Here is a 15,591-nt window from a genome sequence, read left to right on the forward strand (position 1 = left end):
ACAATTATCTTATTGGGTAGACATTATTTCTATTTTTATGGATGAGAGAAATAAGACTCAGAAGCATTATGTAGCTTGCCCAAGGTCTCTCAGCTAGTTAAAAGTGAAGCAAGGTAAATAATATATTTGATGGAAAGTTCCTGCCAGTATACTTGCCTTTTCATTATTTTCTGACAGCTCCCGAATGCTCAAGAGGAACTGAAGAATTCCTAGCATGAGCTGTGAACCATTTTGGTGAGGAACTCCTACTGTTTGAAATCAAGAGCTTCTGAATTTCTTCTAGAGGCAGTAATTTCTGCCTACCTTCAGGCAATTATCTAACTGTAAGTCAGAGACAGGGAGAAATACCTCTGCTGTGGTCAGTATTCTAATCAAGAGACACTACACTGCTTCCAAATGAGTTCCAACATCAAAGCTTAAAGGTTCCTTGACTAGAATTACTTAAGTCTTTTGTGGAAAAACAAAGATCCAAGGTTAGAGATGCTAAAGTCTTTAATCATTTAATCTTAAAAAAGAAAGCCTTGAGCTAGTGATCTAAAATAATGATCCTAAGAAAACATAATCATTTCTATTAAAAGCTCATAGTTTTCCCTTGTTAACTAAAAGAGACTGGGAATTATAGAGAATGGTGCCAGAATATTTTAATCTGCTTTATAGTAGCTAGTACAGTACCAAATGTGAAGCTGTAATTTATTCATGCAAAACACTTCATAAGTAAAGAACATAAGTCAGAAGTGGCAGTCTTACATATATTATCACCTGTTATTATACTAGGTATGCCTCTCACAAGAAACCAAAGGAAGATATTTGTAATCAGTGGAGCACTTGTTCCTTAAAGGCTTGTTTGCAAGTAGAAGCTGAAAACAGTAGAAGTGCATCTATAGCCAAACCAGGTGAAAACAAACAAACAAACAAACAAACAATACATACACAGATATCTAGGCACTTGCTTTAGAAGGATAATTTTCAATATTCTATTCCATGATGTTAATAATAAAGACCTAAATCAAAATAAGAGCTTTGGGAATAGAAAACAAGGGATGGATCCAAGAGGATGTAGAAACGGCAAGTATTGTAGAGGTAAAGAATGTAAGTTTAGTTTTGGTCATATTAAATTTACTAACAAATTTAATATGTGGCTCAATGTTGAGCGTCGTCCCATGAACCAAGAGGTCACCAATCAGGGCACATGCATGCGTTTCAGGTTCTATCTACAGTAGGGGGTGTGCAGGAGGGGGCTGGTAGATGTTTCTCTCTCACTGGTGTTTATATTTCTATCCCTCTCCCTTTTTCTCTCTCTAAAATCAATAGAAACATATTTAAAAAATTTACTAGCAGCATGTATAAATTTAGTGTATAAGTCTAGAGCTCAGGCAGGGTCTAGGCAAGTGATATTGATTTAGAAATAATTTAATAGGTGGCATTTGAAATCACTGGCATGCATGAGGTTATTTGAAGTGCATGTGCAAGATGTGAAAAGGACCAAAACCGAAAATGCTAAAGAAAGCTTACATTCAAGGAATGGACAAAGGCAGGCAAGCCTACAAAAAAAGCCAATAAAGGAGACAATTATCATATTGTTTTCCTGTTTCTCTTCTGCACTATATGTGAGATCCATGGGGCAGAAGTGTTTTATTCACCTTTGTCTATCCAGAACTTAACTAGTACCTATCATTTGGTAGATGTTTAATAAATATTTATTGAACAAAATGAATTATGTTCTATATATGGTGATTTTTTTATTTTTTAAAATATATTTTTTATTGATTTTTTACAGAGAGGAAGGGAGAGAGAGATGGAGAACTAGAAAGATCGGATGACAGAGAAACATCGACCAGCTGCCTCCTGCACACTCCCCACTGGGGACGTGCCTGCAACCAATGTATATGCCCTTGGCCAGAATCGAACCCGGGACCTTTCAATCCACAGACCGACGCTCTACCGCTGAGCCAAACCGGTTTCAGCTGGTGATGTTTTTTAAACACCTACTTAAAGTGGTTAGGAGGTTTAATGATAATACTCTCTGCATGAAAAATTGAGTTTGATCCAACTCAAAGGTCGAATGCACACTTCATCTTCATGGGTGGAAGCACTTGACAAAAAATTTAACCATCCATGAAGAGTTTGCTAACTTATAAGTGACAACTGATTTGATGAACAAATGAAGGAGAAATAAGCACACAAAGAAAAAAAGAGAATCCACCGGACAGCTTATTTATTTATTTATTTATTTATTGGTTTGTTTTTTTTCCCCCTAGAAGAAACTTATCAATGGCCACTTTCAATTCTGTTATTTCCCCCTCCCTTAAAAGAACTAAAATTTCTGTTTAAATGACTTGGCATATTCTGAGATTTTTCTAAAAACTGCTGTTAGGGAAAACTCTCCTGAAATTCCAAGGCCAGAGAAGGTTAATTTATGTTTTTAATAGGTAAAGTATTATCAACATTTTTTCCAACTTAAGTTTACATTTATATTTTCTGAATATGTCTTGGTGTTTATTGATATAAAAATATCTGAATATTCTACATTTAATAACAGCAAAAACCTATTTGATCAAAATTGATTTTGAAATCACTTAGTTAATTCCTAACTAATTCCCCACTCTAATGAGTTTCTAATCTTTAGATCCTTTAGTGAGAAGTAATAAAAAACCAAAAGTTTAAGCCAATTGATATACATATTTAAAAGAATGCTAGTCAGAGATATAGGATTAGGGTGAATTATATAAAAACAATTTTTGTCTAAGTAGCATCAGTGAACAAAGAGCTAGAATTTGACATTTAAAATTTCACTACTATTAGGCCTTTTAATTTTAACATAATTTGTTTGGTTATCTATTGTTATTTTTTTTTTTAAATATTTTTTTTATTGATTTCAGAAAGGAAGAAAGAGGGAGAGAGAGAAACATCAATGATGAGAGAGAATCATTGATTGGCTGTCTCTTGCACACCCCCACTGGTGATCGAGCCGACATCCTGGGCATATGCCCTCACTGGGAATCTAGCCATGACCTCCTTCGTAAGTTGATGCTCAACCACCAAGCCATTCCAGCCAAGCCGTCATTATTTTTTTACACTGTAATACTGGAAGAAGAGCACTGTCATGTAATAAAAAGAAAGGAATCTTAAGCCTTAGTCTAATTCCTTTTCAGCTGTCCTGAATCTGAATTGTCTTGCAGAAAAGTTAGGGTGTTTGTATAGATACTCTCTAATGTTCACTGAAGTTAGAATATTTTATAATGTATGAACAAAATATTTTAAAAATCAATCCTATTGTGTTGTTTTTATCTATATAACAAAAATAACTAAGAAACTATATTTTATTGAGATTGCACTAAATATAACTTTCATGTTGAATTTTTAAGAAGGGGGTTGATTAAAAACTGAACACTGGGGACACCACCTTTCCATTGTCCTTCCACAAACTGGTCTCAATGTGCTACTGAACTAAAGAGCAGAAAATAAGAAGATAGGTGAAGCAGAAAAACTGAGATCAGACTGGTTGTTCAGTGATCCATTGATCATTTAATGTAGTTTTTACAGTTTATATTTAAAAACATATTTTCCACAAAGGAAAACATGATTACAAGATACATTAGTTACCTTCCATTTCTGACAAAAAGGATATCAGGAAGACTCAGAGTTAACTATTTTCCTCACTCAGTGCTAACAGCCCTCTTTTTGGTTTATAGTATTAGTATTTTGATGAACAGGAGAAACATAGCTACTTTATTCATATTTTAAAAATTTTTATGAAAAAGGAAGCTTTATGGATGCTTTATATACCATTAAGGCTGATCATAGACTTGAGTAGAAATACAAAGTAAAAAGAATAATAATAATAACTGTGATGATAATAAACTTTTTCTTTCAGGAAAACTGTTTATTAATTTTCTATGAATCTTACTTGGAGAAAAGTGAAAGGCAATGGACAGATATAGTACCTCGGTAGTTGATGATTTCTGTCCCAAGCACCGGAGTCATCTCCAGGACTGTGATGAAGGCTTTGTCCATAGATGTTAGAGGAAAAGGAGACATGCGGTGTCTTCTAGCCACCTTGGTGATATCAACAGCACTGTGACCTAAACAGGAAGATAATTAACTAAGAATATGATGCTGAAACACTGATTAAAATGTGGGACTGACTCATAAATATCAACAACCCTTGGTTTCTTATATACCCAAATGAAGAATACACGGTGATAAATTTTCTCTTGCCAAAATATAACCATCTTTGGTGGAACATTACATCAAGTTAACAACATTACCTCATGTGTCAAAACTTGGTAAACTTTAAAGATAATATTGCCTAATTCTTTTTAAAAAATATTTTTTATTTCAGAGAAGAAGGGAGAGATAGAAACATCAATGATCAGAATCATTGACTTGCTGCCTCCTACATGCCTCACACTGGGAATCAAACCTTCAGCCTGGGCATGTGCCCTGACCGGGAATCGAACCATAACCTCCTGGTTCATAGGTCAATGTTCAACCATTGTACCACATTGGCTGGACTGCCTAGTCCTTTTTACAGGTTACTGTGTGTCGTGGCACTGTTCTAATTTAACTGAATCATTATAGCAACCTTATAGGAAGGCATCATTATTATCCTTATTTACAGATAAGGAAAGAGAGGTGTAGAGAGATTATATGTTTTGGTCTGAATCACAGAGCTAGTAACAGAAGAGCCACAATTCAAGCCTAGGTAGCCTGGCTTCAGAGTCCACGTGCTTAATCATTATACTAAACTTTGAACATTTAATGTGCTAATTAGTAAAATGCAATACCCAAACTTGATCTTATCTAGGATTTCATAGAACATTTTCTTTCTCCTGAAAACAGTCATAGAAAAAGGTTATTACTTAGCTACTACCTATATAACCTCATCTAGTCCCATGAAATTAATATCATCCATTCACTAAAATTCCTAATTTTATATCTCTAATCCCAACCTCTACTCACGACTCTAGTTTTGTAGGCCATGCAAATAGCCAGTGGATAAAAATATATATATTTCCTAACCTATAAATCATCCAACATGGATTTAGATATGTAACAGGTATTTCAAACCTAACCTGTCCAAATCAGACTCTTGATTCTCCACTCTCCTATCCTACCCAAACAATTCCTGTTCTCAGAAAATAGCAACTGTGTTCTTCCAGTTATTAGTCTAAATCATTGCAGACATTCTTAATTTTTCTCTTTTTGTCAGAACCATATCTAGACTACCTTTGAAATACCTCTAGGATCTGATCATTACCATCTTACTACTGCCACAATGGCTGAAACTATCACTTATTTTTTGGAAAACTGGTCTCCCTGCTTCTATCCTTGTCCACTACAATTTATCCTCCACAAAGTAGTTACTGTAATCCTTTTAAATTGTAAATTAGATTGTGCTAATTTCTGCTCACACCCTCCAATAGTTTTCCATTTCACTTAGAGTAAAAGCTTTGCTAAAGTTTATAAAGCCCAACATATTATGGCCCCAAACTGTGCTCACCTATCATTTCCCCGCTTGTTCTCTATACTCTATCTATATTGGTTCTTTGTCCTTGAGTATGTCAAATGCATCTCTTTTCAGGGTCTTTATACTTACTGTTTTTTATTTTTATTTTTTTATTTTATTTTTATTAACTTGGGCCTTTCTTCCCCAGATATGATTCCTTCTATTTTCTTCATTTCTTTCAGGTCTTTGCTAAAATATCACCTCATCAGAGGGTCTTTGTTAAACATCCTATCCTATATAATAAAAGCCTAATATGCTAAGTGTCTGGTTGGCCAGTTGGCCATTCAACCAATCAAAGTGTAACATGCTAATGATATGTTAAGGCTGCTCAACTGCTTGCTATGATGTACACTAATCACCAGGGGCAGACGGTCAAACAGTTGCTATGATGTGCACTGACCACCAGGAGGCAGATGCTCTGAAATGTAGGTTAGCTTGCTGCTGGGGTCAAGCCAATTGAAACTGAGCCTGATGGGTCAGACACACCCTGGAGCCCTCCAGGGCTGCCTCCCTAGCTGCCCAATCACTTGCATCCCTTCCCAGTCCAAATCATGCACCAGTGGGGTCCCTTGGTCTGGCCTGTGCCCTCTTGCAATCCAGGACCCCCTTGGGGGATGTTGGAGAGCTGGTTTTGACCAGATGGCAGAACAACCTGTTGCTATGGTGTGCACCAGGGGCAGATGACCAACATAGGAGCTGTACCCTGGTGGTCAGTGCATTCCCACAGGGGGAGCGCCTCTCAGCCAGAAGCTGGGCTCATGGCTGGCGAGTGCAGTAAGGGTGGCAAGAGCCTCTTCCGCATCTATGGCAGTGCTAAGGATGTTCGACTGCTGGCTTATGCATGGGGAACGGGCCTAAGCTGGCAGTCGGATATCTCCTGAGGGCTCCTGGACTTCAAGAGGGTACAGGCTGGGCTGAGGGACCCCCTAACCCCAAGTGCATGAATTTCATGCACTGGCCCTCTAGTATAGAATATTACATACCATCACTATTCTCTTTACCCTACTTTACTTTTCTTTATGAATATGTACATATATCTGAATATATGTATATGTGTATGTGTGTGTGTGTGTGTGTGTGTGTATGTGTGTGTGTGTGTGTGTGTATACATATATATATATGGATATTTAAAATATATACTTATATTTATTTGTGTTTTAGCCTTCTAAGGACAATGTAAGCTCCATGAGAGCAACAACTTTATCTTTTTGTTCAGTGTTGTTATCCCCAACATAGTATCTGGCAATAAAAATATTTGTTGAATTAATAAATTAATCATTTAGTGACAAAAAAATGACTTCTTAGAATACTATATCTTCATTCATAAATAACTTGACCTTTTCTTTGGAACCTTAAGGGTCTACAGTTCAAAGGGTAAACAGAAAAGGAGTAACTGCATATACTGTTTCTTGGCTATGCTAAATGGTATTCACAACTCCCTTCTTCACTAGCTATCTTGCAGCTACAAGATATAGTTCTGACCAAGGAGATGTAGGAAATCCCCAGGGAAGGTTTCCCATTACAAATAAAAAGATAAGAATAAAAAGCTTTAAGATGCTTTTGCCTTTAACTCAGGTTTATAGATCTCAGATTTAATCTTTCCTACAATAAGCTTTCTTTATGTTGCAAATTTTGTATAATTTTATACAAGCTGTCCTTTTAAAATGTTGTTCCTAAGGAGAAAACTGTACTTTTTAACTGTGCAGATTTTGTCGAATTCGTATTATAATAGAATATTTTTTATTACAAAGCAAGTCTGATTATCAGTGACACATACACACTGAACAAATATTTATCCAATGCATTTTACGTTTTGTAGGAACAGTTAGGGACTAGGGAAACACAGAGTAAGCTATACCCTTCCATGAAGAACACTACAGCTCAGCAGAAAGAATGAGCATGTAAGTAGATAAAAAAATGAAAGCAGGAGGTTACAAAACCATCTAATGGCTCAAACTACAGAAATAAGTAGTTCTCTCTCTCTCTCTCTCTGTCTCTTTTAATTTTAAGGAAATTGTAATGTGGATATCTACCAGCCTGAAAAAGTATTCCCTACCTTTAAAATAATTTGCTCCTTGTTTACATTTTTCTTATGGCACCAATCACCCCCCATTTTATGTTAAAGGCATTTAAATATCTGACTTCCCTATGTTAGTCAATTGTAAACTCCTTGAAGGCAGGTTCTACGTCTTATTAATATTTATATCATTTGCCATATTTAGAACAGTGCTTTTCCTTATATTTACAGTAGTTACAGAATAAATACTAGTATGTATGAATAACAAATCTTCCAAACAAAGTCAAGTTGGGGAGGGAAAGACACAGTGATGCTTTCTGTTCTGCCCTTTTGCTTCTCTAAGCCCTCCAATATTTATAGAATCTCTGCTACAAAGTGATTGGTCACTGAATAAATAATACAAACTTTGATGCTAATGCCTTAATATTGGTCCCTGTCTAAACTATTTGCTTATTATCACAGGGCCTTCTGGATATATAGTAAATTAAATGAAAGAAATGTCTCAAAGGAAGAGTATTTTAATTCTCTGGCACATTAACAAGTATGTGTGTGTTCTTAATATTTACTGAGCACATTCTATGTGCCAACAGGTGTCTTCCCACTCAAGATCCATTCAAAATCACACTAAGAATAGTCAGCTACTTCACTAATGAAGAAGGTTTAATTTGGTCCTATAAACATGAGAAAACAGTATTTGTAACTGACCTACACACAAGAATAAAATAAAGTAGACAACAACTGTTCTTTTTATGAAAAAGAACTGCTAAATAACATTAGCACACCTAGTTGTGTTTTATGCCTCAAAATATGCGAGATGACTATTTGTCCATATTAGATCCTGGTTAAAAAAAATTTTGTAGCCAAAATAAGTTTGGAAACCATTGATCTAGGTGACCCAGTGCTCTCATTTCCAAATCAAAAGTAAACAAACATTGCTCCAGGGACAGCACCAGGGACAGACACAGAGGAACCTGTGCCTTGCCTAGGCTCACACAGCACTTCCATGTACAATAGGGGGTCTCCTGCAGGCTTCCCAAGGGCAGCCCATTTTTAGAAGGCATACATTTCCAAAGTAAATCTGGTAAGCAAATAGTTATGTTTCCTTTTGTGTTTGTTTACATTAAAAAAAAAAACACACACGTAATTTCAATAAAGAAGACAATTGTTTTCTGATGTTTACACTATTGATTTACAAGAAGTTTCAAAATGAAAGCAGAAAATTTAAGAACAGTTATCTCTGACTACTCTTATTTTGCAACTTAAAACCTCAAAAAGCACTTCTGTCTTTGGTCATTAGAGAACTCAATCAGGCAGGAAAAAGGATCAAGACACATTCTCTCCTAAACCCCAATACTCTTCTTGATTTTTGAGTCTAACACAGAAATCTGATAGAAGAAAAAAATTTTAGGGAAAAAAGTATGCAGTTTTGTGTCTTGAAGGTAAGATGGGTTATAGCCCCTTCAGTGGTTCATAAACCCCATGAAGGCAGAGGGAGGAAATGAAGAAAATTATATATATCTTTTTTTTTTTTTTTAAAGTAAGAAGGTTACAATGAAAGGAAGTTTGGATAGAGAAAATATCCAAAATTTGATAGAAAATTTGGATAATTTTTCCTATAAAGCAAAAACTATTTCATGGCCATAAATATATTCTGATTGCTACATTACAGATGAATACCAATGGTCACAAAGAGGGTCTGTGAAAACATTAGCTCCATTAAACTCATATACTACCATGAAAAACAAAACCAACATGTGAAAATATGCCCTACTGAGAAGATTATAGTGTTCAAGGGAATATTTATTTTAAGTTACAATAGTAAAATTAACTGATAATGTATAGCTGTTAGTACAAATTTGTAGGTGAGCTAGTGAGTTTGACAAAAATAAGCTATGAAATGCTCTAGGATTTGAGATCTTTATATATGAGTGAGGGTAGGTATAAGAAAAGGAAATCTAGACTTCCCCACTAATAAGAAACTTTCCAACTGAACAAAGAGGAACAGCATGAATTATTATATTGATAACATCTAAATTGACAGCATTCTTCTACAATAGTTTTCTAAACTAGATTTGCAGGATTAAAGCAATTTTAAATTAGACATGGATTAATGATCTGAATATTTCTCTAAAAATTTTAGATTTCCATAAGCAAAACTGAACTTCTCTCATTTATATTTTCTGGGAAAACTTAATCAAAATCAGTTAGGAGAGCAACAGATTATATAATCCTATATAATAAAAGCCAAATATGCTGTGTCTGACTGTCCATTTGACCATTTGAACTGACCATCAGGGGGCAGATGCTCTAACTGGTAGGTTAGCTTGCTACTGGGGTCCGACCAATCGGGACTGGGCAAGATGGGCAGGACAGACCCTGGAGCCCTCCTGTGGTCCTTCCCTGGCCCCAATTGTCCACCAGTGAGGTCCCTTGGCCTGGCCAGCACCCTCTTGCAATGTGGAACCCCTCAGGGGATGTTGGAGAGCCCATTTTGACCCGATCCCCACAGGTCAGGCTGAAGGACCCCACTGTTGCACAAATCTGTGCACCGGGCCTCTAGTTCATTTAATAAAATGAGAATAAGAATCAATTAACTTACATTAATATAAATAAAAAATTGATTAAATAAAATTCTTCCTTACAACAGAATGCCAAATGGTAAATGAGAAAATGTTGGAATTAGGAAGTCACCACTTGGCAATTATAATTGTAATAACTGATTCAGACAAAAATTATCAATGGATACCAAAACTAGAAGGTGAAAACCTCAAGAAAAATAATATTTATATGGTCTCAATGTATATCACTACAAGATACTTAACTACAAAGAAAAATAGTAATTTTACAGTAGGGTAACCTGGTAGACACTATCTTAATCAAGTGATCAAAGTTAATGTAACCAGTAATGAAACCAAATGATCTCAGAAGCATCCTGATATAATACACTCAGGATACAAAATCACATATGAGGTTTTACTGACAAAAATGCTTACCCTGAATCAAACTATTAGGAAACACCAGAAAAGTCTAAATTTGATAGACATTCAACAAAATAACTGACCTATACTCTTCAGAATATCAGTTATGAAAGACAAAGAAAATATAAGGAATTACTCCAGATAAAAGCCTAAAACACATGATAGCTAAAAATAAGTTATGATTGGATCCCAGATTAGAAGGGAATGGTTGTTTTCCTTTTGTTACAAAGTATATTATTAGAAAACCTGGGAAAATGTAATTTGAATAAGACTACATAATAGTATAATGGCAAGGTTTATTTCCTGATTTTGATAACTGTACTGTGGTTATGTAAGAATATATATTTCTATTTTTTGTCTTCCTTTCCTTTAGAAAAGGAAATAATTTGAATTAATTAGGGGGTAAAATGATCATATCTATAATTTATTCACAAGTTGTTCAGAAAAATATCGATATTAATATATATGATAAAGCAAATGTGACAAAATGCTAACATTTGGGGGAATTTGGGTAAAAGATATACTGGAATTCTTTGTTCTACTCTTGCAACTTTTCTGAAGTTTGAAATTATTTCGAAATAAAAACACCCAACCTTTTTTAGTAGTTCCTACTTTTGAAGCAAATGCATGGCCATACCATTTTTTTTTCCTAATCAAAGGCCCTATAAAGTACTGTATCTTAGGATTCTCATTGCATATTGTATTAACTACTTACTTTATAGTAAATTACACTTATTTATATACATGCCTGTTTTCTCAAATAGAGTATCACCTCTTTAAGAAAGAAAAAAGTGTCTTAATAGCAAAACTGAAGAATGATGTGCACACAGTGGTCACATAGAAAATTTCTGTTGAATAAGTTTCTAAATGCTTGATTTTAATCAGTCTAGAATATACACACTGACAAAGAAGATGGGCTGTATAGACAAATATGACATACAATTTAAACCTTCTGGTCAATAATTTCAATGTGATTTTTATTAAATTGTTCATTTTTAAAAAACTTGCAAACATTTGTTAACAATGAAAACAAAAGTTTTTTCTCTACTTTTTTGTTAAAAAGTGGTCAGTCAATGTAGTAGTGAAAAGAAAAAAAAAGAATAAGAAAATATGGAAATCACTTATAGCTAAAGTTCTATAGTCAGGGAAAAAATTACCTTTGTTCAATGTATATACTACCAAGTTAAAGATTAAATAATAACACTATAAACCACACTGTGAGTAAATTCTTAGAGGTTATGTTTGAGATCAGGAGGTTTAACCTATAGGAAAATTGTAAGGCCAAAAGGAGGAAAAGTAGTTTATCTCCCACAGTCAGGTGTGACTTGTTCTTTTATTAATTTATTGGCGTGACACTGCATAACAAAATTATACAGGTTTCAGGAACACAATTCTGTACACTGGTGACATGTACTTTCATGAAATTCTCCTTTATTTTCCTGTTTGAGTGTGTCTTCTGACTCCTGCCAGGATTTAAGTGACACAACAGCCAAAGTGAGATTGGATATAATATATTTAGGAAAGAATGTAGAGATCAGTATAGTTAGAACACTTAGTTCTTAGTGGGCATCAGTGGAAACTGAGGCTAGAAAAGTAATTAAAACCAGAGGTCCTTAAAACATTTACATGCATAAAGTTATCATGTAAGCCAACATTTTAAAGTTTTTAAGCACGGAAGTGATACACATATAGATTTCTTGTAGACAACAAATTCTACCATAGAAAAGTTAAAAGATTAGTTCACAGTCACGTCTAAATAAATGTAGGTTAAGATGGAAGGTCTAGATCTCCAGGATTTTAGTCTGTAGTGCTTCCTCTTAGATCACACAAGGGCAACATTCTTTCCTTCAACTTCGTTTACTAAATATGAATGGAATACTCTATATAAGGCAATTTATTAAACATGAGAGAGTGATGTTGAGATAAATAAGTTGAGATTCCTATTTTCCATAGTCTGATGAAATACACAAATTAGGTGTGTTTTAAAGAAAAAGTAAAAAAAACAACAACATACACCCATAAATGTTTATGTTTTAATGTAAAAACTAAATACTATGACTGATGGCAAAAAAAAAAAAAAGTGAATAAATATTCCTAATGGAACAAACTGTAAAGCTTCACAGAGGAGTTGGGCTTTAAACCATAAAAAAGAAGAAATATTTGAAACAGAATGAACAAAATGATGTGGATTCCAAAGTATGTACATATTTTTAGAAAATGAGGAATTGCCTAATGAGGTTAGAGAGAAGAGGATAAAATATATAAAAGGAATAAGGCTGGTCAATTCAATTAAGGACAAATTTTGAGAAGGCTTAGTACTGTAGAAAATGGAAAGCTATTTACATATATTTTTAAAAGAGAAAAAAATATTTTTAAGTGTTACTTAAAAACGTAATACTTGGCTGATGTTAGATTGAAAGGAAGAGAGCCTGTAGACGGAGCAGTTAGTATGCCATTACAACAGTAAGGTTGAAAGACAAAGAAAGCCAGAACTAACATAATAGAAATTGGAAAAGGGATATCAGGAATAGCCACAAAAATAAGCCCGACAGAGAAAGACAAAGATTACATGATCTCACTTACATGTGGAATCTAATGAACAAAATAAACTTATGAACAAAATAGACCCAGAGGCATGGGTGCATGGAACAGACTGACAGACCTCAGAGGGGGGGTGGTTGGGAAGAGATTAAACAAAGAACATATATGAATATATTAAGAGTCATTAGTCTACAGCTGGTAAAACTAATAATATAGATATTTTTAGTCTCTAAACAATTTATAAATATACAGCACATTTTTGTTAACTATAGATCTCTAGAACTTTTTAATCTTGTGTGACTGTAACTCTCTACACCTATGGAACAATAATGGAAACCACCATTTTATTTTCTGTTTCTATGAGTTTGATTACTTTAGATATCTCAGATAATATCTCATACAGTATTTGCTGTATTGTGACTAGCTAATTTAATTTAGCATAATGTCTCAAGGTTCATTCATGTTGTAATATATGACAGGATTTCCTTCCTTTTAAAGGCTGAATAACACTCCGTTGCATGTATGTACTCATTCATTGATGGACATTTAGGTTGCTTCCATATCTTGGCTATCCTATATAATAAAAGCCTAATATGCTAAGTGTCCAGTCGACCAGTTAGCTGTTCAACCAATCAAAGCATAATATGCAAATGATATGCTAAGGCAGCTCAACTGCTTGCTATGATGTGCACTGACCACTTGGGGGCAGAGGCTCCTACTTTGTTTTTTATATTACAAATTACATCTTTATATATTGTGTATTTGTTAACATACTCTTACAGTGTTTTTATGTTTTTGTCATTTAAATTCTATGACATAATTAAAAGTGCTTTATGTAACACCATTACAATATTATAGAAGTCTGTATTTGTATGAGTTACATATTTTAATATGCTTTTGTGTTGCTGTTTACTGTCATTTTGTTTCAACTTGCAAGACTGTCATTAGCATTTTTTGGTAAGACAGGTTTACTGCTAATAAACTTGACAGCTTTTGTTTATCTACAAAATTACTTATTTATCCTTAATTTTTGAATAACAGCTTTGTTGGACATAGTACACTTGGTTGGCTGATTTTTTCGTTAAGCACTTTGAATATATCATCCCACTCCCTTTGGCCTGCAAAGAATCTTGCTGAGAAAGACATTGAAAACGTTATAGAAGCTCCTTTATACATGACTAGTTGCTTTTCTCTCGTTGCTTTAAAAAAATCTTCTCTTTATCTCTGACTTTTGACAGTTTAATTATCTTATATCAGTGTGGGCCTCTTTGGATTCATCTTAGTTGAAATACTTTAAGCTTCTTGAATTTTGATGTCCATTTCTTTCCTCAAACTTGAGAAGATTTCAGCCATTATTTCTTCAGATTGTTCTCTATACCTTTTTCTCTCTTCTCTCCCTAAGATAAAAATCCCTTAAATTTTCTTCACTTGTTTTAATTTCTTTTTAAAAATTTTTTTACTTATTTTCTTTTTGCTCCTTTGATTTGATAATTTCAAATATCTTTCTTTCAAGTTCTTTCTTCTACTTGATTAAGTATGATTGAATGTCTCCAGTAAATTTTTCTGTTCAATTATAGTATTCAGTTCCATAATTTCTGTATGGTTCTTTTCTTTTAAGTTTGCAACTCTATGTTGAGATTCCCATTTTGATCATGCATAGTTCCTGATTTTGCATAGTTGGCTGTATTCTGTAGCTTCAAGAAAATTACTTTGAATTCATTGAGAAGAAATTTGTAGATTTCTCCTTCTTTAGAGTTTGTTTCTGGAAATTTAGATTTTTCATTTGATTGGGCTACATTTCCCTATTTCCTCATGTGCCTCTTAATTCTTTTGTGAAGTTTACTATGCATTTGGGAAAATAGTTACACTCCCAGTCTTCATAAACTGGTTTCATATAAAGAGAGACTATCATCAATTAGCCTGGCTAGAGGTTCTGGGTGCCTATGAAAGTTTTTTCTCTTGGCTGTGTATATAATTTCCCAATCAAAGACGTGCCCAATTTCTTTTTTCAAGAGCTCACAATGTCTTACTCCTTCACGTGCTGCAGCTGCAGACCACTCTACATTCCTTTATTCTCAGTGGCCCCCTGGCATCCAAAGCATGGTGGCTCACATGCTTAGAGTCAGCTGAGATAGAAACCAGTTCCTTGGGCAACCCCCCAAATAACCTAACCCTGGGACATATGCTCTACTCTTTTCCCTTCTTCCCAAAGGAGAAGCAGTGACTTGGGTGCCTTCTCCCCATTTCACTGAGGCATGGCAGACTCTCCACCATTTCAGGCTGTCTAGCCATCCCTACTCTCCATTGCTTTCAGTGGCTAACAGGCACCAAACTATGGCAGTCAGGCAAGACAGAAACCAGTTTCTTAGGCAACCTTCTGAAAACATGAACTGTTGGATGCACATTCCATTTTTCTCCCATTCTCCCTTAAGCGACGAGCTACAAGCCAGGCGTTCTCTGCTGATCATGGTGACCTGTGCTGGTTTCGTAGAGGAGAAATCTAAAATGAAAAGGTTCTTCCCATTTTAAAGCAGCTGTTCTTGGCT

General features: G+C 34.6%; 1 protein-coding gene across 18 annotated transcripts in view; it reads right to left on the bottom strand.

Annotated features, from left to right (window-relative positions):
* GPHN (gephyrin) overlaps positions 1–15,591 on the bottom strand; it is a 349,286-nt gene that overhangs the window by 79,442 nt on the left and 254,253 nt on the right. For all 18 annotated transcript variants that reach the window (XM_084866488.1, XM_084866485.1, XM_084866487.1 and 15 more), the window contains one exon: positions 3,945–4,082. In XM_084866488.1, the coding sequence (XP_084722614.1) occupies positions 3,945–4,082 (138 nt within the window). The remainder of the gene's footprint in view (positions 1–3,944; positions 4,083–15,591) is intronic.

The sequence above is a fragment of the Pipistrellus hanaki genome (genome assembly GCF_964339955.1).
Source record: "Pipistrellus hanaki genome assembly, chromosome: 1".
NCBI lineage: Eukaryota > Metazoa > Chordata > Mammalia > Chiroptera > Vespertilionidae > Pipistrellus > Pipistrellus hanaki.